This window comes from Populus alba, chromosome 1 (assembly GCF_005239225.2).
Source record: "Populus alba chromosome 1, ASM523922v2, whole genome shotgun sequence".
NCBI classification, from domain to species: Eukaryota; Viridiplantae; Streptophyta; class Magnoliopsida; order Malpighiales; family Salicaceae; genus Populus; species Populus alba.
Window position 1 is genome coordinate 25873301 of NC_133284.1, and position 23909 is coordinate 25897209.

General features: G+C 33.1%; 4 protein-coding genes across 7 annotated transcripts; 2 read left to right on the forward strand and 2 right to left on the reverse strand.

The window, feature by feature from the left end:
* The first annotated feature begins 1959 nt into the window (after positions 1-1959).
* Positions 1960-5573, forward strand: LOC118046982 (ABSCISIC ACID-INSENSITIVE 5-like protein 2). 4 transcript variants are annotated; one of them, XM_035056103.2, is made up of 4 exons: positions 1960-2060; positions 2578-3260; positions 3362-3433; positions 5377-5573. In XM_035056103.2, the coding sequence occupies exons 2-4, from the start codon at positions 2604-2606 to the stop codon at positions 5440-5442; spliced, it is 795 nt and encodes a 264-aa protein (XP_034911994.1). In that variant the 5' UTR covers positions 1960-2060; positions 2578-2603; the 3' UTR covers positions 5443-5573. The 4 variants fall into 4 exon arrangements, with proteins under 4 accessions (XP_034911994.1, XP_034911990.1, XP_034911992.1 ...); XM_035056099.2 differs by lacking the exon at positions 5377-5573 and adding an exon at positions 4873-5281; XM_035056101.2 differs by lacking the exon at positions 5377-5573 and adding an exon at positions 4873-5281 and having other exon boundaries at positions 1966-2082.
* An 8377-nt stretch (positions 5574-13950) lies between these two features.
* On the forward strand, positions 13951-16565 carry LOC118046980 (SNF1-related protein kinase regulatory subunit beta-1). Its single transcript, XM_035056097.2, has 4 exons — positions 13951-14439; positions 15298-15482; positions 15585-15747; positions 16157-16565. Exons 1-4 carry the CDS (start codon positions 14218-14220, stop codon positions 16457-16459), a joined length of 873 nt encoding a protein of 290 aa, XP_034911988.1. The 5' UTR covers positions 13951-14217; the 3' UTR covers positions 16460-16565.
* A 964-nt stretch (positions 16566-17529) lies between these two features.
* Positions 17530-18663, reverse strand: LOC118046983 (thaumatin-like protein 1b). Its single transcript, XM_035056104.2, has 2 exons — positions 18478-18663; positions 17530-18381 (listed from the first exon to the last, which is right to left on the reverse strand). The coding sequence occupies exons 1-2, from the start codon at positions 18524-18526 to the stop codon at positions 17687-17689; spliced, it is 744 nt and encodes a 247-aa protein (XP_034911995.1). The 5' UTR covers positions 18527-18663; the 3' UTR covers positions 17530-17686.
* A 1184-nt stretch (positions 18664-19847) lies between these two features.
* Positions 19848-23305, reverse strand: LOC118046979 (protein CIA1). The gene is made up of 9 exons (XM_035056096.2): positions 22874-23305; positions 22557-22775; positions 22356-22417; positions 22134-22199; positions 21916-21987; positions 21228-21290; positions 20934-21003; positions 20733-20816; positions 19848-20218 (listed from the first exon to the last, which is right to left on the reverse strand). The coding sequence occupies exons 1-9, from the start codon at positions 23216-23218 to the stop codon at positions 20147-20149; spliced, it is 1053 nt and encodes a 350-aa protein (XP_034911987.1). The 5' UTR covers positions 23219-23305; the 3' UTR covers positions 19848-20146.
* Between the last annotated feature and the right edge of the window lie 604 nt (positions 23306-23909).

The window sequence follows — 23909 nt, forward strand, 5'->3', positions numbered from 1 at the left end:
ATTTTTTTTATTATTAATTTAATTGAGGTCAATTTCATATTTGGCCAAATATATATAAAAAACAAAGTGAAACAACCAAAATGTTCTTAAAAGCAAAAAATTTAAAACCAATGTCAAGGGGTTTTTAATTTTTTTTCAATGAATTTTTTGTTATTATCATGTAAGCTTAGGAACAGTTTGGTATTTAATTAAATATTAAAAAATAAAAATACTAAATACAAAAATAGAAGAGTTGGGGTATGTGTGACGCCTCATGATATTCAAAAATGTCCTCTTGCCATGTCGTTGGAAGCGTCATTGTGTTCTCTTCTTGGTGGTGCGGCACATGTAAGAGATGGTGGTCCGGTTTGTTGTTGGTTGACTTTTTTTCTTCTTCTTTTTTTCTCTCATCTCTCCTGAAAATTATAGCTTGGCTCTATTTGTTGTTGGTATTTCAATTTGAATCCTTTTTTTATTTTTTTTTATTCTTGGTTCTTTTATAGATATTTTATTTGTTTTCAATTTCACCATTCAATCCCAATTTGCCAAATTTTTTATTTTAATTTAGTATTCATTCTTTTGATTACTTTAGGCCTTTTTTTAAAATTGATTTATTTAAAATTTCACCATTCAATTAAAAATAAAATTTATTTTCTATTTCATTTTTTATCCTTATTTTTTTTTTGAATTTTCTTGTGAAATTAATATTATTTTTCCAAGTTAATATTTCAAAACTGAATTGATTAAGAATTGAACTTCATGATTTTTCTAGATAGAAGACTTTCGATCTAATGTCCTAGGTCACAGGTTTAAAAAAGTTAACGTATATTGATATCATTTTCTTTTACTTATTCTTTTTCATATTTGTGATTTTTATGTTCTCTTTTCTACTAGTTTATCCCCATCTCATGACTTTAATTGCGTTTTGGTGGGTTATTCTGAGTTAACTCGCCCTTTATTCCTCGAGTTGCAGATTTATTATGCTAACTTGGATTGAATTTAGCTAGTTTTTTTGTTATATATATATATATATATATATATATATATATATATATATATATATTATCAAATTTCATCATTCTATATTTAATGATTTAAGAATTGAGTTACATTATTTGTCATTTTTTACAATCTTTTCCCCTAGGTTATTGTTATAATTATTTTTTAAAATTTAGTCCATTTGCTATCATTATTTTTTTTTTTGATCATTTGATTAAAATAAAATTAACTTATTTAACCTAGTTTAGTCTATAAATCAAGTTAAATTTTTTCTTTTATAAATTGTGTTTGTGCTATCTAAACATTATTTTTAACATAAAAAAAAGTCTTATAGCATAATGTGGATATACGACTAGTTTTTTTTTCTAAATCAAAGGATACTTATTAACCATGACAATATAGTAGCAACATTTCTTGTCCAATCTAGGACCTTTTACATTATTATAAACTCTTAGAACTAAAATGGATTCTTATCTTTGTGTAAGGAGTATGTGAGCAAAGTTATAAGACTATGTTCAGGTTTTGAGTTAGAAGTTAGGTGAATTAATTTAAAATAATATCGTTCAAATATTTAAAAAAAAAAATAAAAAAAATCATGTTAAAAAATTAAATATCCAATGAAGTTTTAACAAGGTTTAAAAAAAAATTAAAATTTTAAATTAGGTTTTAAAATGATTACAAGTTGATCCATCCAGTCAATTAAATTTAATTAAATTAATTCTCAATTTAATTTAATATAAAACTCGACTCGAAATAAATTTTAAGTGGCAAGTTGATCCTGGCCGGGGAGTTGTAACAATTAATGGGAGATGAGTGTACTGTATAATATAATTTTGTCCACAATAATAAAACCCAGTCGGACTCGGCCAGGCTAGTCGAATGTCGAAATTTTTTTAACGAGCCCAAGTGGCAAAAGCCCACAGGTTAGGGTCTTGTCTTTTTTGTCTGTTCCTATAAAACGCAAAAGTGATACGTGGAATTCTGTCCTGACAACAACTCAACAAAAAAAAAAAATAAACATTTTTTCCCCTCGTTTAGGTCCTCTGTTTCTCTGATTCAGAGTGCCACCCAGATCCTCTGAGGTAATAAATCCTTTTCCTCCAGGTATTATTATAATTATTTTTAGTTTTAGTTTCTATGCGGTTGATTGATTGTATGATTGATGTGAGTGATTTATTCTCTTGTTGAGGAAAGTTAAACCCTTGTTTGGTTTGCGAGAAAAAGGAGGGAAAAAAATATGAAAATGAAAAATCTACTGGAAAGTTTGTGTTTTGGGGATTTCTTTGAATATTTAAATTCTGGGTTTCCCTTCTTGGAACTGGAGAGGAGCATTTGGGATTTAAAACGCGGGTTTTTGTTATTGTTTTTAATGAGTTTTTCTTTTAGTTATTCATTTATGGGATGGCATTAGTAAGTGCTGCTTTTCATGCTTTTGAAAGTTAAAGTATTGAGGCTTAACGAAAAAAAAATGGGTTTTTGAATTGGTAGGTTTTATGGGTTAGCTTAGCAGATTCATGAGCGTTTTAGGGTTTTTGGGAGTTGTTTAGTGACTTTGGGTTTTGCCTCGTTTTTTTCTTTTATTTTTTAATGTGGAGATAGGTTTGGGGTTAAGAGTTTGATGGTGAATGGGGGTTCAAACGATGGCATCGCAAAGCAATGGCCAACAATCTCATATGCAGCCGTGTCAATTGACGAGGCAAACCTCGTGGTACAACCTCACTCTCAACGAAGTTGAAAACCAAATGGGAAATTTAGAGAAGCCCTTATGTAGCATGAACCTTGATGAGCTTCTTAAAAATGTATGGAGCACCGAAGCAAATCAATCGATGGGAATGGATAGTGAAAGTACCGCAACATCTTCTCTTCAACGTCAGGCTAGTTTCACATTGGCTAGGGCATTGAGTGGGAAGACAGTGGATCAAGTCTGGAAAGAGATTCAAGAAGGGCAGAAGAAGAGGTTTGGTCAGGAAATGAACGTTCAGGAAAGAGAGCAGACACTTGGCGAAACAACTTTGGAGGATTTTCTGGTACAAGCAGGACTTTTTGCCGAAGCAACTATAAGCCCTTCTTTGGATTTGGTTACTGTTGCTGCAGTGACTCCGCAATGTTTTCCACAGAATATGGTCCTCTCCTCATCCCCTTCAACTGGCACGTTATCTGACTCCACGACATCGGGATGGAACAGGGATGTTCCAGATGCACTTGAGAAGAGTATTGAGAGGAGGCTCAAGAGAAAGATCAAGAACAGGGAATCTGCTGCCCGTTCTCGAGCTAGAAAACAGGTTGGCTTTTAAACAGCTTCCATTTGTCTTCAGGGTTTTACTGTACCGTGGACATCTATTTGCTTACCCATGCCCTTAAAACTGAATTTGCAAACATGCAGGCCTATCATAATGAGCTGATTAGCAAGGTTTCACGTTTAGAGGAGGAGAATATAAAGCTCAAGAAAGAGAAGGTAGGAAGGATATTTCATTTTAATCAAGCTGTTATCTATTTCTTTTTCCGTGAACACTTGTCAACCACTCCAAGAGGAAAGATAAAATAAATGGCCAAATGATTAAATGCCCCCACTGAATTGGAACTAGTGTTCCAAATTTTTAAGTTGTATTTCGGCCCAGTTCGGATTGATATATATTCTGAACTATTTTAATAGAGATGATGCACTCGGTAGAGAGGACTAGCTAGTAAGGATATTTGGTCTTGATCATAAGTGTTAGGAGTAAGGCTTAAGTAAGTTGACAGTTGTTGGAAAAGCCATATTTTATCCATCTCTAGATGTAACCTGAGAAGCTGCATGTTGTCGGGTGCTAGTCATTCTAATGCTGTGCTATTGTTTTGGAGCTCCTTGTCGTGTTAATTATGACAAAAATCTTGTTTTTTCACATCATGGTCAATTTGAGGAAAAAATTGCATGGCACACACACGCGTTGAGAGAAAGAGAGACGGTCACGTCAGTTGTTGGTAGTTAAACAATATGACAATTTTTTTTAAAAAATTCCGGCTAACATTGCTCCTTGAGATGTTGATCAATCATATCTCTGGTGTGACTCCTAAAAACCGTAGGTTTTGGTAGATAGTTAGACTGTACTTCCATTCATTCATTATACTCCATTAATCTTCCACAATTAAACCTAGAAGTAGATCTGATTTCAGCCAGCTTTCCCATCAATTCCCTCTAGTTAAGCCAGTGTTCAAAGGCCCTGAACTCAACCCTAACAAGCTGTGCTGGTTTTGTGGGATTTGGAGTTTGACTGGTATTTTGAAGAGGTCACTTAACTGGTTGAGGGACATGGTTAGACTTTGCTAAATATTTTTTCATTTGGCTGAATAATTTAATCAGCCAAGCAGGGCAGTAATTAAATAATACATACCTTGGGACTTGTTACATTTGTGTAGAAAAATGTTCGCTTTTTGTTGCAGAATCTTGTTGACTGTTGCTGTCGGACCTGAATACTGGATAGAAGGTGGCAAGTTTTAGCTTTATAAGATGCTGTAATTTATAATGCCAACCAGAGTACATTAAAGTATTTGTGTTTGAGTAGCGTATACAAACCTTATTCCACAAGTCTAATATCACTCAAAAGTATCTTTTGATTCTTTTACTAAACATTTTCTTTGATAAAGCTTATGCAAATTTCATTTAATTGTAAAGTTTTCTTTCTATATTTGTTTTTTAGTGCCTTCTTGCTGCAAGAACCCTGGAACTGGATTAAAATAGTCAAATTCTCTTTTCTGCATTGATGAAATTTGGCACCATAAGCATTAGGCTATCAAGTCGATGGTAGCTCTATCTTAGATATATGAGTACTTTACATTGAAGAAAACGGTTTTGTCCTACAAGGAGTTTTGCATCCTGATTTCTCTCTCTTTCTATTTGAATTTCTTTGTTTCTAGGAATTTGAGAAGAAGTTCCCAATTGAACCTTCACCTGAACAGAAATATCAGCTTAGAAGAACAAGTTCCGCCGCTTTCTGACATGCATCTCTCTATGTGAAAGATTTGTAGTTGATCAAGCGTTATTGCTAGCCTCCTGGGTTTGTGTGGAAAATGCTGTGGAAATTCATCACAAGGTTGCTTCACCGCTGCTGCTACTGTTGTGATTCCACCTAGCCCGCCATTAGCTTTCATCATATGTACATTCAAGATGATCTTATTATTTTATACAGCACCATATGTGCAATGTTTATAACTTTATATGTCTAGGCTCCGCCTTTGAGAAAGAATTGTGTCTCACCCGTGTATTAGGTTGTGAGAATTTTAAGACATGGACATCATTAACTTAATTGAAACCAATTTCTCGAAATTTCTTTGTCTCTGCCCTCCTTCTCTGCTCGGATCAGACTTCAACTTCGATATTGCTGAATGTGTAATGCATTGATATTCATGTCATTCTCACAGTGCTTGGAGCTTTATGGGGTTGGTCGATCTCGTCAGGATTTCCTGGTTTACAACGTCAAAAGCTGATGGCAGATTCTGGAGTCCAGCCATTGTTTTTTTTGGTCTGCAAGTCTCTTCTGGAAGAGGGATTTTGTATTTGTTAAAGCAATCGTCGGATAAGATTTTTTGATGGTGGATGGTTGGTGGAACATCACTCCTCAATTTTGTAATATTAATTGTTTACATTTTTGTTGCCGAAAGGCCTCTTTAACCTTTGGCAGGCATCATTAAATCTTTGCATCTAATAGAAGCCTTTCCGCACCCGCAAGATAAATCGTCAGAAGCCAATTTCCAAGCCCTTCAGTCAGCGGAGGAAGTAAAACTAAACTTTGAGTCTGGCTATAAAACTGTTCACAGTGGCATCGTTCTCGAAATCCCAGTTCTATCCATCTTCCTTGTAAAACATCGTCTTCTTAGGCTATACAATACCGCAAATCTGGGAGAGTTCAAGCCCAGAAAAAAGTAATGATTCTGAAGGTTCACATAACATCCTGTACACTCTAAGAGCAGCCATCTTTTACGTGGGTGTTCAAAAAAACCGACCAACCGATTAAACCGAAAAAACCAAAAAAAAATTAACCGAAAAAACTGAACTGATAGTAAAAACCAAATAAACCGATTAAAAAATAAAAAAACCACCTAGTCCGGTTTGGTTCCGGTTTAAAAAGGCTTAAACCGATTAAACCGGACTAAACCAAACCAATTTAATTGAATCTAGAAAAAAATATAAAATGAAACATTCTAAACCTAAATAATAAATACCCCATTTCCAGTCGCCCCCCCTAACGTTTCTAGCCGCTCCCCCCTCCCCTTCCCTTTTCCTTTTCCCCCTTCCCCCTTTCCTTTCCAGCAACCCCACCCATCCCTCCCTCCCCGCTCTCTCTCCCCCCTTTCCCTTTTCCAAAGCCCCTACCCCTCCCTCTCTCCCTCTTCCCATCTACCTCTCCTCTACGCAAGGAAGGCTTAAAACAACTCATTCTCTCATATTGTTACTTTTCTACTCTCTACTTTACGGGATGCTATTGAAATTTTTGTTAACATGTAGTTGTACTAACTTAAATAGATCCAGTTATTATGATTCAATTAAAGAGAGATTTTTTAGATCTCAACTAAAGGGCTTGGATTCAAAATTTTCAACAAGAATTTTTTTTAATGTGATTCGGCCAAGTTTTTCAATGATTGTGATTTGACCAAGTTTTCTTTTATTTAATTGATTTCGGTTTTTCTGGTTTCTAAGGCTAAAAAATCAACCCGAACCGAACAAAACCGGTTTGATTTGAACCGATTCTCGATTTGATTCGGGTTATATTAACAAGGAATAATATATTCAAGCTCGGTTGAGTTTTTATATTAAAACCGGACCGAACCGGATCGTGAACTCCTCTGGAAAATACTATTGCTAAAGGGAATGCTTTCAACATCATGTTGCCCAAGCGCCACGTGAATTTGGATTCAATTTGAGGAGGGACGCAGAAAGTACATTTTGTATTTTAATCTATACTTTGCTTTTTCTGAACAAACCCTAGATATAGCACCAGCAATGAACAAGGCGCTCGAACTGCTGGCCGACACTTTCACCTGATGAATGTTGAATGCTTCGGATACTCTGGTCTGGTGTTTAGCATCCAAGGAATCATAATACAGTACTCAGACTAAGGCTCGAATCGTAGGTTAGATGGTCAATTCATAGATCATTGAATCAACCTGGACCTAAATTTTCTAAGCAAGTCAGGAGTAAATCTGACCACAGCCGAGCTACGAGTCAACAAGTCACTGAATCGACCTCGAAGAATGAGCAAGGTTTGATAAGAATCCTAAGAACATTCGTATTCATAGCACTCCTCATTTCTTCACCTAACAGAGTGACGGATAGCAATCCATTCAGCGATTGACAGCCTTATCCGAACTCATCAATGTGGGAAAACGTATGAACACCCTCATGCCAAAAAATGGATAAAAAGTAAGAAGAGACAAATAATTACTTCAGAAGACATGAAAAGCTAGAAAAGGAAGAAGAAGAAGATAAGAATTTGCTGGGGATAAGCTCAACATCATCTAAACATGTCCCTGTCAACTTAAACTTTTTTTAGTGCCAGATTTCAACTTTTTTTTTTAATCTGCAAGTCTCATATAAAGTAGCAATGGCTACAATTCAACACACTTCTCATGCCTGGGTGCACGGCAATACGGTACACTGTACATATCGTACGAGACAAGAGGATTGGTTCACGTCGTTGATATTCCTTGATCTCAGTAAAAGTGAATCCATGTAGGATTGTTGGGGATGGTAATGGTTATTCGCAGGTTGAGTTTTAAGTATATTTATATTTTATTTATTGCTCATTCGATTATATATTTATTTTTTATTTATTAGGTTTTGTGCACCCTATCAACTTATAATATAGCTCCACTTCAATTAACATTTCAATTGCTTTCATTTCATTATTGGTTAAGAGGGTGTTTGAGAATGTGGTTGCTGTTGTTTTTTTAAAGTGTTTTTCACTCAAAAAAGTATGTCAATATTATTTTTTTATTTTCTTAAAAATTATTTTTGAGATCAACACATTAAAATAATTTGAAAATATCAAAAATATATTAATTTAAAGTAAAATAAAAAATAAAAAAAAAATTTCAAATTCTTTTGAAAGTGCTTTTAAAAAGCACTCCCAAACAGGCCCTAAGTATCATTATAGATATTTATAACAACGTGTTTGGGCATGGTATGGTTGTTAGATTCCAATACCTTAAGTTTGGTGTGTTTGCTGAACATAAGCTATGTTTTTTTCTTTTCTAAGATTACAAGTGTTATTTTACTGTACATGAAAATTGAAAAAACTTGAAATATTCTTTTCCGGCAGCCCATCCTTCTTTGATCTTGGGGGGCAAAGAAATATTTTTACTGTTATGAATATTGTGAAAAGTCAAGAAAGCTCTTGATCAATAGTTCTAATATATGTTAACTATAGGGGTAAAAGAGTACTTTAACTATGTTAGAAATTAGAAAAGACACATACACCCCTAAACAATCTTCTAATAACCACTTAACCAGATGAAAAGATCCAAATACCCTTAATCGAAGGCTTAAATATAAGTCACTAAAGGGTGAAAGGATAAGATCTAGCAATGAAGCCAGACCCAAGCAAACAATAAACAAAGAGAGGATAATTATGCACTTTAGTTGTTAGGAAAGAGAAAATAAAATAAAAAAACACAAACAATCGATCACCAATAACAATTCAACCATGGTATATCTACATGTGTCGCACCATGTGAAAGAGAGCACAACTGCACATCTAGTTATATGATGTATGATCAAATTTGGTAACCAGGAAGCGTCTTACTCGTCTTTTTAATGGAGTGGGCGCCGCCCACTTCCTGAGACGTGTGAAACATGTGATAACATCTTTTTGACTAAAAAATACAACATGAAAATACTAAAATACCCCCATGATCCTCTTAATTACACAACATACTCAAATAATTTCATTGTCGCAATCTGCAATAATATGTGTCTAGAGTTATAGTAAAATCTCCATGCCATTTAGCTTTCTTTATAATGTCATGATTATCGATTATTAAAAATATTATTGCTTACAATGACTTAAATTATCAAACCAGCACAAAATTACCAAATCCGACTTGATTTAAGGCTCAGATCATGAATTGAGCTAATTAACTTGAGTTTGACCCGAGTCAATTCAAAATGATGGCATTTCAAGATTAAAAAAAAAACACTTTGTTTAAAAAAATTAGAAACCAAATCGAGTTTTAACCCGATCGCAAGTTAACCCCATTGAGTTTGACCAGGTCAACTTCCACCTGACTTAATTTAAAACTCGTCTCAATCTAGATCCTGAGTTGATGGATAACTAGGTTGATCTGCCATATCAAGTTTAATAACAATGAACCAACCTTCCTTTCTTGTTAATAGTTACTGTAGCAAATTCCAAGATCCTATTTGTTTGAAAGAAAATAGTTTCTTTTTAAAAAGTAGTATGGATGAAAAGTAGATTCCTGAAAAGTGATTTATTTTCTGATATTTGGTAGTGTTATGAAAAATAAATTGACAAATATTTTAAATATTTAATTGTGTCATTAAAAATAAGTTGACAAATATTTTTAATATTTAGTCATGCTGTGAAAAATAAGTTGAAAAATAATTTATTAATCCTTTATTTTTTTTCAAGTTTATTAAAAGAATATAGGTTAAATTTGACGGATAAAAAAGTTGAAGGATAAGGAAATTAAAAAAAAAAATAATCTTAATTTCATAAATTATTTTAAATAAAACAAATGAAAAAAAGTAATAGAGATAGGATCTGATAGATAAAAAAATTAAAAGAGAATGAAATTGAAAAAAAAGGGTCTAATTTCATAAATTATTTTAAATAAAATATATAACAATAAAGACTAAATCCAATAGATAAAAAAATTTTAAAAAATAATAAGAGAGAAATAAATAATAATAATAATAAAATAAAGAGAAAAATTAATATAAAAATCAAATCAAATTAATTTTTTTAAAAAAATTAAAAAATATTTTAAAAAAAATATATAGAAATAAAAAAATTAAAAATTAAATTTAATATAATTAAAAAATAACAAGATATAATTTTATTTTGCGGCTTTAGAAAAAAATGTTATAAATATTATTTCAATTAATTAACTTCAGTAATGATAAATAAATATATATATATATAAAAAAAACCTAAAGAGTGAAATCTAAAAAATCACTTTTCATGGAGTAAACGTAAGGATAATTACCAATGGTCTGGCTTAGCTGGCGTTTCATCATTGGAATTATCAAAAACTTTTACTTTTATTTTTTAATATTAAAATGACAGTAAGATCACCGTTGCCACATGCTAATCAAATCTTATCCAAAATACGGCCCACGTCACGTGATGTTAACGTCAAGAGGAGTGGACAGGAAACGGAAGCTTTACAGTGGCCCCCCCCTCAATCACGCACGTGGTTTTTCGTTCGCCACGTCAGATCCACATCAATCAGTGGTTAAAAACATGGTTTAGTACTAATCACTCTTAATTTTTTCAGATTATTTTTATTCGTATATAAAGTTCACAATTATGTGATTATAGCCCTTAATTAATACAAATATTTTAATTTAGCCCCCAAAGTATCGGCTCTATGGAAACCATATATGCAATACTTTTTGGATAGTTGAGTGAACCCAACCTATTTGTTTTTGTGTTTCAAAAATATTTTTAAAAAAAATTAATTTTTTTATTTTTTTAATTACTTCATATTAATATATTTTTTGGTGTTTTTTAGATTATTTTAATATGCTGATTTCAAAAATAATTTTTAAAAAGTAAAAAAAATATTATTTTGATATATTTTAAAGTGAAAAACACTTTAAAAAGAAACTAAAAACCACACTTCCAAACATGTATGAAAAATTACTATATAAAAAGATGGGTGACTATGAAAAATTAAAATAATAAATATAATTTGTTAATGAAAGAAAACAGATAATTTTTTTTCTAAAATTTTTTATATTACCAACATGGGTTTTGATGATATGACATATTAATAAATGAAATTAGGGTATAACTAATAGAATGTTATAATTTCTCAAAATGAAATCTAATCAACACTTAATTAATGGAGGTATCATAGGATCATATTGAAAAAAATTAAACATGAGGATACTCAAATAGAAATTTAATTAAAATTTCAATACCAAATTTATAATTATGTTTAAAAAATAAAATTGTTGCGAATTATTAGACGTTAAGCCATCATGGTTAGGTTTCTAACCGGGACAGCCGAAGATAAACAACAGTGGGTCCAAGTGAATAAAGCGTGGGCCCGACACAACATCATCGATTGGAATCATCTCTTGCATGTGGGTTTCTTTAACATAAGACATCTCTTAGGCTAGCTGTCGTGAAATCTCTTTTGTCCATTCTTTCTCTTTCTTTTGATCATTTATTTTTGGGTGTTTTTGGCTAAGGATTTGCTGTTGTATTTTAAAAAATCAGGTTTTAAAAAAAAATATTTTTAATTATATTTTAAAAAATTATATTCTTGGTTAAAATTACTGTGATATAAATTTTTACAAGTAAAATAAATAAAAATATATTATTTTAGTTTTTATAAAATCAAGATTTAAAACGCAATTATATATGACATCCAAGATAAAAAAAAATTATTTAATAACCAAATAATTTATTATTCGTGATTATATATATATATAATATATATATATATATATATATATATATATATTCACAAACACACTCTAATTAGAGTAAATCACCTCTTAATAATTAATTTTTGAATAAAAGCATCAATTTTTTTAAAAAAAAACATTTGATCACCATCTTTGCAAGAAAGTGGTTTATCTTTTGTACGATTTAGAGTATTTATCATTTGTTTTTTATGATTACTTTTGTAATTAAATTAAATGAGTAATGTATGTGGAAGGTTCTTAAAAGGGTTCCTAAATAATATTATAATAAATGAAAGCTTAGTCGTTTTCATGAAAAAAAAAAATAATGACTAAAATTGGAATATTAATTGTATATATTCTTATACGATGGAAATGAATGGCAAACAACTATGATGGTTTAATTTTTCTCCATGTAGGATTAATTTGGAGTATTTATCATTTGTTTTGGGTGATTAATTTCGTAGTTAAATTAAATTAGTGAATGTATGTGAAGGGTTTTTAAAAGGGTAATGAAGATCACAATAAACGTGAAAATGAAAATGAAAATGAAAATGAAAATGAAGTATTAAACAAACTTATTTATTTCATGGAGCTAAAAAGTAAAAAATAAATATTAACTTTGAATATTAATTCTTTAATTAAATGAGTGATATTGACATGAAGGATTAAACAACTTAAAGAGCATTTTGAAAATGTGGTTGTTTTTCAAAGCGTTTATCATGCCGAAATGTATTAAAATGATATTTTTTTTTATTTTTAAAAAATTATTTTTAAGATCAATGTATTAAAACGATTCAAAACACACAAAAAATTATTTTTTAATAAAAAAATCAAATAAATTTTTTAAAAATTGCGGTTCCCAAATGATACCTTATTTATTTCATAGAACTAAAAAAAATTCTCCTTTCCCCTTGTATGTGTAATGTGTGATATTGTCATGTTGATTTTCTAAAGAGTGCACTCTTTGCTTCTTTCTTTCTCTTTACTTCCTTTTGATATTAATCACTCTTCTTCTATAATAAATATAAAACCTTTTTTTATAATATTCTCAAAGCCCAGCATTCGATAGAAATAAATATTTGTAAGAATTTTATTTCTCATAATTACCTAGTACATCTAAAAACAATATATGGATGTCAGCTCATCTTTTACTATTCATATAAATAGTGAATGAAATAAAGGTGTTTTTTTATTATTAAATATATTTTTTATTTTTTATAAATTATTTTGGTCTACTTTATATAAAATTATTATAATTTTTAAATAATATCCTAATATTTAATTTGTATTCAATTTTATAAATATTTATTTTTATTATCATATAATTAAATAAAAAAATAATTAAAAAAAAAAATAAAGTTCTCAAATACAGTTGAGTCTATCACCCGAGTGAAGAATTTAGTGGGGTAAGTCATGAAGCCCATGATAATTTAATATATTGATGTCTCAATATTAAAAAACAATCATCTTAATGTTTTTTTTTTTTTTAAATCAAACAACGTTTTTTATTCGGTGTCCAGATTATCTTTAGACACATCTTGTGGTTTGGATCATGTTAAAGTAATTTTTAAATGATTTAATTTTAAATTTAAGCTAAGTAAGATATTTACTGTAGCATTTTTTTTTTCTTTTATTCCATCTTTCTGTGTTTGGATTGAGGTAATTTAGTAGGGTAAGTCATGAAGCCCATGATAATTTAATATATTGATGTCTCAATATCAAAAAAACAATCATCTTAATATTTTTTTTAAAATCAAACAACGTTTTTTATTCGGTGCCCGGGTTGTCTTTGGACACATCTTGTGGATTGAATCATGTTCAAGTAACTTTTAAATAATTTAATTTTAAATTTAAACTAAGTAAAATATTTACTGTAGCACTTTTTTTATTTTATTTTATCTTTCTATGTTTGGATTGAGGTATAATTTGTTAAGTTCAGGGAATATTAAAAACTAGAAGTTCAAAACATAAAAACACAAAGAAATCTTATTATCAATCTAAATTTTGATTAAAAAATCTAGAGAAAATATTTTTTTTATTTAAAATTATTTTTAAATATTTTTAGATTATTTTATGAGATGATAATAAAAAAATAATTTTTCAAAAATAAAAATATTATTTTAATATATTTATAAATAAAAATTATTTAAAAAAACAAGTAAAATTATGCTCCCAAACACCCCCGCAAGTATCCCTCAAACGTATAAGTATAATGTTCCACATCGGATGCGTAGTGGGCCCATATTATCCTCCTATTGTCCCAAGAACTAAAACTAAGATCGACCTTACCCTATAACTCTCTTCCTTCAATCGTTATCCATATATCCGCTCTCTCTCCTCTGCAACAAAGCTAAACTATCCCATTAACCATATCACTAGACTTCCACCACCACCGATCTCCTCCACAACTCCTCCTCCACTCCTCACACGTCTCTTCTTATTTTTATCATATTCATTACCAAAAAAAGAAAAAAAAATTATTAAATACGATATTGTGTTGTAATATATTTTCACCATCTTCGGACGAGAACCACCTTTCTTTTGTTGATTTTGGGCTAACGCTAGTTCTGTACCGTCCGTGGGATAAAGGATAGAGGGTTATATTAATGGGGAATGCAAACGGTAGGGAGGAAGGAGAAAGAGACGATGGAGAAGGGTTAGAAAACGGTGAGTTGCCGTCGCCGTCGTCTGTGATCGGAAGAGGGGCGTCGACCACAAGCCAGTCGGTTTCAATATTGGATAGTAATGATGTTCATACTCAAAATAATAATAGTCCTCCAGATCATGCCCCTGCTCGATCCACGTCTCCTTTCTTGTTCCCTCCTCAGGTATAATGTTAATTGTGATGATTTGATTGTAAAATTTTGGATTCTTAATTCAAAGGTTGTGTCTTTTATTGGGTGAAAGATAGGTTCAATTAAGATCTGTGAAAAGGAAGGAAGAGGAAGATTAGTGGTGACTAATTGCATTCATGGTTGGATTTTAAGCATTTTGAGAAATGGGTTTTCTTTTATTTTCTCAGTTTGTTTTGATTTGTTTTTAATAATCAAGATCTCCATTTAGGTGGTTTAGTTGTTTTATGAAGTGGGTTTTATTTAAATCTGATGCATGTCTTTTAAACTGCATGGTTTTTGTGAATGTATTTGTCAATAGTTGAAGCCTTTTATGCAAGAAATATTATTGTGATCAAATAACTAAGAAAGAAAGTTATTACGATGCCATGATGGCTGAATTGAAGATTCAATCATGACTGTAGTTCTTAAGAATGTTATATGATTTGAGAGTTTGGTTTCTTTCAGTTCCTTAGATGTCCTTGTTAACTTTTTGAGAATCAATAATGACTATGGGGCTCTTAACATGTATGTGGTTGATCCACTAGTCTGTTGTACTTGCTTCGTTATATTTGCTTATGTAAGGCATCTGCAACCCGTGTGTGATGCTGACATATTGTGGGTTAGAGTTGGGATGGTTTGATTTCAGCAGCTCAATTGCTGTTTTATGTGTGGGAAAAGGTGTGATTTCTCTGGTGGATAGTTGCATTTTACGTTTATTGCTGATTTCTATTTTCGTACTTGTTGGGGGAATCTAAAGGTTAAACTTGCTCTATGGACGGAACAGTGGATTTATCTCTGTATGTGATAGAACTTTAGCTGATGTAACTGCTTCTGTAATGTGCATGTTTGCAGGCTCCTGTTGCCCCCTTGCGAAGGCCTGATGCCCCTCCTGTTTTTGATCAAGTTTGGCAGAATGATTCCCATGAAGTTGTTGATGAAGACCAACCCCCTGAGCAAGGAATCCCTACAGTTATCACATGGAGCCATGGTGGAAACGATGTGGCTGTCGAAGGATCATGGGACAACTTTTCTTCAAGGTAAGGTTTAGCCACCATCTTAAACATGAAAGATCCAAAAGGAGCAGGTGTTGCTTCGGAGGAAACTTATATGATATGATATCATTTATTGTTCTGTTGCAGGAAAAAGTTACAAAGATCTGGGAAGGATCATTCTATTCTTTTGGTCCTTCCATCAGGTATATACCACTATAAGTTCATTGTGGATGAAGAGTGGAGATATATTCCAGATCTTCCTTCTGTAAATGATGAAATGGGCCGTGTTTGTAATCTTCTTGATGTTCATGTAAGTATCTTGACATGGCTCTTGGTCTTACAAATCCAGAGGCATTTGATTGTTTAAGAGTCACTAGTGCCAATGGTTTTGGAAACTAAATAAGCCCAGAATCATGGGTTTTCAAGGGATATGTTCAGGATGCACTTGAAAAACTGGGATTTCATGCAAACCAGCGATGTGAAACATGCTTTTTATTTGTCATATGTGAGCTAGCAACACGAATTCTGCTTCCTCTACATTCATATATAACCAAGATTTTGCTAGATAAATATTTTGCCTACTAATATTCATGTATGAGGAAGAAATACAAGACTTCTTGGTGCAAAGAAACATTTTTTAGTGTCTGGAAAAATTGCAAAAAGAATACATTTATTTGTTAATGATTAGATTTGTAAGTTCCTCTTGCTATTTCTTGCAGGATTTTGTGCCAGAAAATATTGATAGTGCAGTTGAGTTTGAGGCCCCACCATCTCCAGACTCCACTTACAGTCAAGCATTTCCAGCTGAGGATGATTTTGCGAAGGATCCTTTAGCAGTTCCACCGCAGCTAAGTCTAACAGTCCTTGATGAAGCTTCTTCTTCCAAACCTCAACATGTTGTGCTTAACCACCTTTACATTGAGAAAGGATGGGCATCTCAGTCTCTAGTTGCTCTTGGACTAACCCATAGATTCCAATCCAAGTATGTAACTGTTTGTCTTTATAAGCCACTCAGAAGGTAGCAGCACCCTCCCACTTTCCATTCATGACTCTGAAGGAAAGATGATCGCTTTTGTAATATGGTTTGTTCTGAGATTTCTCTGTTTATAGATTTTCTCTACTTCTACATGTTGTTTCTTGTAGTTAACTTTCATTCTTTTGAAGCACGCCTGCTTCAATATTATTATCAGGAAGGTCCACACATGCTTTGAAAATGAGTAACATATATTGGTCAACAGATTCTTTTGTTGGAACTGCTAGATGTAGTCCTTTAGGGGAGGGTAGCTCTCAGGTTCAAACTTGAAATTCAACCTAAGCTACTTGTAGGCGAAGCTAAAAAACTAACTCTTACCCTCTGGCTACTGACTCTTCTAGCTGACAATATCGGCTCGGTAAAGACATGAACTACCTCGTTTTCGGGCGTAGACATTATTGGTCTGTTGTGCAAGTTCTGCTACTTAATTGTAAATGATGTGCTTGTGCGCATTCAGCAACGTTAAGAGTACCCTTACAGCAGCTCGATGGGTTCACTTCTAGCCAAAATAACAGGTCATTCAAATCTAACTCGTTTATAGTTGAGGAAATGGGGGAAGTACTCATCTCACCAGATTGAAATTTGTCCTATCGTCCAGTAATAAATTGCCCTGCCAGCTCCGCAAAAGTTCTTGACTGAGCTAGGATTGTTTCACCGCCAGTTCAACTTGCTTCTATGCATCTAAGCCAAAAATTCATATCGTCTCTCAATTCGTTATGGTTTTGCTTTTCACAAACTCGTATCTCAGGCTCCTGAGAAAATGCATCAAGGAAACCCAGCATACCTGCTTATTGCAGTGAAATGCCATAATTACGAAAATAACTGCAGATTCAGGATATCAAACAATATTAGGAATGCGTTCTGATAATCAATTCATATTAAGATTTGCATAGTTCAGCAAATTACTGATCGTGTTTGTCTTGCAAATTACTACAACTCAGCAGGCCAGTTGACTTTGAAAAGAACAAAGCATTCTTGTGCTTCTGTGTTTTTTGTTCTTGAGTGCATTTGCGTCTGGATTTTTTTAGGTGCTTTGTTTGCACGCTTGTAACAACCTACTGATAATAATCTCCTTTTATTTTCAATATGAACACATCCTGAGTGTCAGAATCTCATGTTTGATCCTGACATCCTCTATTATCCAAGGTTATTCTGTCCTTGAACAAATTAAAGCTGTGCTGCTCCTTATTTTCGAAGGAGATGATTAGTTATTTCATCATGGACAGAAGTTGATCACATAGTTGGATCCACTAGGACAATTAAGTAGGCTACTTTTATCATCATAAGCATAACTATAAACCTCAGGGCACTGTTGCTTGAAAATGCTCGAGTAGTTGGAAGCAAGGCACTTGTCTGGTGTACTGAACTCACCGGTGCAGCAGAACTGTGGCTGGTTGAATGCCAAACATGCACTCTTGCAGGCAATCACAGTCCCATCAGACCCTTTAACAGCTAATTTAGAATCACAAACAGCGTTCACATTAGCCGCACAGCTCGTGGAACGGCACTCACTAGAACCTCCTTGTGGAATTACTGAAAGTGGGATGTTAAAACCATCCACCAGGCTGATATCATAGTAGTCGTGTCCGTCATTAGCTCTTACAGCGAACTCTGCCAAGGATGCCGGTGGTATACCACCAGCACCACGGCATTCTATTCTACCAGAGGCACAATCGCCGGTTGCACAAGTAAACTTGCCTGAGGAATCTGTATTGCATCGCGTTCGACCCCAGAACCGACCAGACCATGGCGCAGGGGTGCTCAGGGAAGATGAAGCACCTGTTGTCAGAGCAAAGCCTGTCAAAGACAGCTGTGGACTGTCAGCATTACTTAGGCTTGCTGGCCAAACAGTGAATGGGCAGTTGTTCTTAAAGGAAAAGGTGACCGGTAGAGCTCCTGCATGTTTGAAACCTGCACAAGAATTTCTTCATTCATGTTAGAATAGGTTTATATAATGAGTGTGTTGACATCTTACATGCAACCAGAACTCGGAGACGAGGTACTTACAGATGAGGAGTAAGGTGAAGGTAAGTGCCGAGGGAATTTGATTGGCCATTGCTGGAAGCTCAGGCTGAAGATATTTCTGTCTTTAAGCAATTGAAGGGCAAGCAAGCAGGAATATGTTTATATAACCGATTAGAGGGAGCTGTGGAGGATATTTGGATTCTTTAGCGTTAGACCTGTGGAGTCATGAGAAAGAGGGAGCTGTTTATTCACAAGATTTAGGCTTCTTGTCTTCACATGAATAAATCATGCACGTCAATCCCAGATCTTCATTTCATAAGAAAAATAAAAACGTTTAAATCACAAGGTTTTGATGACAAATTGGTTATCTGTACTGATTGTTAGGATAGGAAAAGCTTAGAATGTGGAAATGTCCTTGTGATGGGTTATTATCTGTACGGAACATTTCCTACTATTTTTTTTTTTTATCTTCTTTTTTGTTCAAACTTGCAAAATGTTTTGATTTAAGAAAACTGTAAAATTATTTGCTGAACTGATAGGCTGGACTGTGTTTAATAGGAGCGGTGAATAATCAAATCTCAAGTCATAAAAAAAATCAGTTAGAACAGTTAAAAAGCTACAAAAATATTCCATTTCTGTAAATGTTTTTTTAAAAAAGGAATTGTGAATAAAATGATAAACCATTTTCTCAATTTACAAGAATATTTTTGGAATTTGTTTTTGGAAAATGCTGTAAGATACTTGGGAAAATGCTGTAAGAACTGATAGCTTGCTCTTGTGGGGTAAAAAGAGAGAAAGATTTGCAGTTGAATTTTGACTGCTAGTTGTTGTGTTTTTGTACAGTGATATTTGAAAATATAGTAGTAATTATTTTTTAAAATATTTTTAAATTTTAAATTTTTTTTTAACACTAACATCTAAATCACAAATCACGATCACAATTTGAACACAAGTATGAACACAAGTACGAGATTGGACGTCATGTTCTGAAAGGCCCTAGCTTTTATGACTAAAGTGTTAAACAAACTGGAGCATGCTTGGACTTGGGCACAACTTGTCTGTATCTTGTTCACTAATTGCTTTAAGAATATTAATTTTGTATGCATGAATACATGTTTCCAGCTAGAGATGCTGCAGTCTCATCATCAGTTATCAATTATCAATTTGATTTATTCTATCCTCGAATTATTATTATTATTATTTTTTTTGGACATTAGTCTGAATGCTATTGCCGACTTCATTTTGAAGCAATTCAAGATTTTTTATGGACAGATATAAAGCAGAAAAAGGCAAACACAGAACATCTCGTCATTACAATTCAAGCAGAGAGAGAGAGAGAGAGAATCAATTAGCCATTAATATACAAACAGCAAGCCTTGTAAGCAGAAGGAAAATCAAGAGAACACAAAATATAAATATGGGAAATACCGAGGTCCGGATGTTTTCTATTGAATTTAGTTCTGGTAGACTATACGGTCTAGTTCGATAAACCTAGAGCATGGGTGGATTCAGTTTGAACATTCCAGTCATACATCACTCCAAAAGAAGATTACAAACACGAATGCTTTATTTAGTATGGAAACCAGCAGAGAGCGATTTGTAGTCCAACTAAGGCCATCTATCACACTGATCACCTAATAAGAAGAGATTAACATGGGATATATAATAACATCAATCTCTTGATCTCACAAGCTGTGCCAAGTATAAAAAATCAGGTCAGAGCTGCCAGCTCCCATATCTTTATTGTCCCATCATCACTTGTGGAAGCAAGCAGCCCGGTTTCCTAGCAAAAATGACAATCATATACAGAACACATTAAGAATACAGTCGTAACTTGAACACTAACCATTAAACGCACATGAATACATAACCAGCCCAACACCATGCCAACCCGCCCTCGCCCCCCCACCCACATGCACACAAGAGAAGAACAAAAATCAAGACGCGGTTTCAAATGTTAGGAGTGCTGGAAGCTTGTGCTGATCCAGTGGGTTGCTTGTTGGAACCAGCAGGGTCACCAGCAGCCCATGATCAAGTGCCAGGATTGTTTTTCTTTTTCATTATTTTTTCTGTGCAGGGGACAGTAGTGTAGTATGCTTCAAGTAATATATAACGTCAGGGTGAGCAGGGAAATATCTATTCAGTTTACCAAGACACTTGAATGGAAAGCATTACTAGATTGCCACAGAATCCAAGAATCTACAAACAACCCTGCTTCTCATTCCTCTCATCATATCCATTATACAAAGATAGCTATATGCATAAATTTAATCTCACATATCCAGAACAAATCTTACCCCAGGGCCCCATTGCACTGAGTTTATGTCCATTTCATGAGCCTTTTCCCTTTTCAACAACAGTTTATATGAAGGACCATCAACCTGTAACAAACACACAATTGTCTCATTTGATTTTTCATTACATGAAGGATCGTTGCACTTTCTATGTTAAATTGAATCAGTAGATATAATAAATATGAGGATATAAATCTTGAATACCAAACCATCTTTGCTCTCCACGAAAAACCGCAGTGCATCATCAGCTGCTCCACTTGCTATAATACCTTCCCTATTCAAGTGTGAAGAGGTGTAAAAACTGAGAATTTAGGGGAAAAAAACTGTGCAAAAAGACAAAAGGATAGCCCAGAAAAAGTCTAGAAGAGCACCCAATGACAACAAAACACAAGAAAGGAAGGTAACAGTGGTTTGAAATTGAAGAGCACAACAGCAGCCAAAAACCAAGTAAAAGAGTTGGACATGATAATTAGTAAACTTAATTTGCAGGGCTGCTACCTTGACCAATGAACTGAAAAGATTGTTCTATCATGATAACCTGAGAGAGTGCAAAGGTGATTCCTGAAAAACAAACCAAGTTATCAATAAGTTGCTTTGTGTTTGGGCATGTATGCTGCACAATCCAAAAAGAAAGGCCTATAGTTTCACCATAACAAACAGAGCATGAAAATGAATTATCGATCCCTCAGGGAATTTAATCCCAAATCTATTACTCCATTCTTTTTTGTAACCAACATAACTAAATAAACTTTAACAAAACCAATAAATATGATATGTTGATGAACATGGAAAGACATTCTGGACATCCTAAAATAAGGTGTAACTCTAATTTGGGATGGGGATCATATGGTACAATTCTCTCACATTGCATAAATCTCACATCATTTCACATGGTAAATGGATTCTAAGAGCACCATAACCAATAATCTATCATCAGGTGCCAAAATACTAATAACTGTTATCATGCAGCCTACTACTTAGCACCACCATAATTTCCACCACGAATTTCAAATATTTCTGTCATGAGTTTCATCCACACTTGATTCAAAGCCTTTTCTTTACTTGAGTTCTAACATTAACAAGATCAAATTCTATAACTGATTAAAATTCATCCAGGAACATTTCAATATGCTGTAATAAAATGAAAAGTAGAAGATCCATTATGCATAGAGAACATGTTTCTCACCAAGAAACAAGGTCATTGCCTGATTGCATCCCTCCAACATCTGTTTCCCATATTTTTAGTGTAAGATCATCACTGCAAAATCAATCCAAAAACACTTGTTCAATTCCCTTCCATGAACAGCTCTGTTTTTTCCACCTAAATTACTTTTTTTTTAAAAAAATCAACCCAATCAATGATCATCAAAATGAAAAAGAACAAAGAAAAAAAGATTTACATACCTACAAGTAACCATTCTGTTTCCTTCAGCATTAAAAGCAAGTGCCCAGACAGTAGAAGAGTGACCACTGAGTAGAAATCAACCCTTTTCCAATTAGATAAACTCGTCATATCATAAAACAAGAGTTGCTAATATACCAACATATAACATGAACTGAGTAACAAAAATATCAATCTATGTAAAACCTATATATATCAGCTACAAAAGAAGAGAGAGGTAGTACTTGTTAGATTCACCTAAGGATTGAACACAATGCCAATCACCAGTACCATCCTCAGCCCAAACCTGTAATTCTACCAAAAATTCAACATTGTTCTACATTTTCTTAAACTGATTTCGAAAGCAGCAACGAAACATTTACACAATCTTAGTCGTTGAAGAGAAAATAAAAGATGGGATAAGCAAATTTACCCACAAAGAGTACCTTAACAGTGTTATCATAGCTACAAGAAAACAAAACATCCATAGTTGGATGCCATTTAACCATTTTAACATCTTGTGTATGCCCTTGCAAAACTGAAACACACTCAAATTCATTCCCAGGCATCACTTCCCATATCCAAACAGTCTTATCCCTACTACAAGTCGCCAGGAGCGAACCTGATGCATTCCAACTCACACACTTCACTTCATTTTCATGACCCTATTGTCCAAAACCCATACAAAAAAAAAAAAATTAGCATCTTTTTACACCATTCTGCAGGAACATATACCAACAGTTGAGATTTTTAAATAAAATACCTCTAAAGTAGAAACGCATTCGAAATCACCGCCAATATTCTCCCAAATGGCGGTGGTGGCATCAAAGCTGGCGGTGGCCAATAATTTCCCACAAGGAGACCAGGCACAAGACCGAACAGTTCGAGTGTGGGTTTCTTCCAGAACTGCCTTGCAATGCCAAAGGCGATTGGAAGGAGTCTGCTCCCAGATTCGAACAGTCTTATCGCCACTACAAGAAGCCAATACAGGAGGATTATTAGAAGTTCCGGTGGCCGGATTCCAAGCCAAGCTCCAAACCCTATCGGAGTGTCCTGCCAGGGTTTGAATCTCCTTCAATTCCATGTTGCCATCGTACAACTCCTCCATGGTCAAAATCAATTCGGCTTCCCGATGTTAAGCTTGTATAGGGCTCTCTCTCTCTTAATTACCTTGTGTAATTTTAGTTTATTACAAGAATGACCAGCTTGACGGCTAACTCTTCCTTTTAATTTTTATTACATTTTTTTTTTAATAAAAAGGACGACATTCTAGTATAACTCACCAAATTTGTAATCCCCATTAAGTTTCTATTGAATTTAATAATTATTTTAATAATTTTTTATTTAATATAATTTAAAAACAAAAAACTATTTGATATTCTTATTAAACCTAATCTAGCGAGTATCTTTGAAATCTTCCAACTCGATTTTTTATCGAACTTAAATTTTAAATTAACTAACATGAAAGTTGTCTCTATATGATTTAATAGATTTTATTAATTCAAAGACAACAAAATCATGTAAAGATTTCAAGATTAGAATTGAGTGAGGGCAATGGTTGAGTGGTAAAAATATAATTTAATTTTAAAAAAATTAAAGATGATATTTTTTTAATATTAAATAATAATATATTGAATTAATATATGTTTCACGACTTAACTTCCCAATTAAATGTTAAAATATTTGTTTGAGATTATGATAATATTATATTAAAAAAATAAATTATAACCAAACTATTTCAGAAACAATAAATTTTTGAAAATGAAATTAAAAAGATATAAAAAAAGTGAAATTAAAAA

Excerpts from the sequence above, each read along its gene's own strand:
- LOC118046979 (XM_035056096.2), bottom strand. The coding sequence starts at position 23,218 with ATGGAGGAGTTGTACGATGGCAACATGGAATTGAAGGAGATTCAAACC. Across the intron at positions 21,004-21,227 it reads TTTTCAGTTCATTGGTCAAG|GGAAGGTATTATAGCAAGTG; the intron begins GTAGCAGCCCTG and ends ACACTTGAATAG. Across the intron at positions 20,817-20,933 it reads TGGAGAGCAAAGATGGTTTG|GTTGATGGTCCTTCATATAA; the intron begins GTATTCAAGATT and ends TGTTTGTTACAG.
- LOC118046980 (XM_035056097.2), top strand. The coding sequence starts at position 14,218 with ATGGGGAATGCAAACGGTAGGGAGGAAGGAGAAAGAGACGATGGAGAA. Across the intron at positions 14,440-15,297 it reads CTTTCTTGTTCCCTCCTCAG|GCTCCTGTTGCCCCCTTGCG; the intron begins GTATAATGTTAA and ends GCATGTTTGCAG. Across the intron at positions 15,748-16,156 it reads GTAATCTTCTTGATGTTCAT|GATTTTGTGCCAGAAAATAT; the intron begins GTAAGTATCTTG and ends TATTTCTTGCAG.
- LOC118046982 (XM_035056099.2), top strand. The coding sequence starts at position 2,604 with ATGGGGGTTCAAACGATGGCATCGCAAAGCAATGGCCAACAATCTCAT. Across the intron at positions 3,261-3,361 it reads GTTCTCGAGCTAGAAAACAG|GCCTATCATAATGAGCTGAT; the intron begins GTTGGCTTTTAA and ends GCAAACATGCAG. Across the intron at positions 3,434-4,872 it reads TAAAGCTCAAGAAAGAGAAG|GAATTTGAGAAGAAGTTCCC; the intron begins GTAGGAAGGATA and ends CTTTGTTTCTAG.
- LOC118046983 (XM_035056104.2), bottom strand. The coding sequence starts at position 18,526 with ATGGCCAATCAAATTCCCTCGGCACTTACCTTCACCTTACTCCTCATC. Across the intron at positions 18,382-18,477 it reads CTTCACCTTACTCCTCATCT|GTTTCAAACATGCAGGAGCT; the intron begins GTAAGTACCTCG and ends ATTCTTGTGCAG.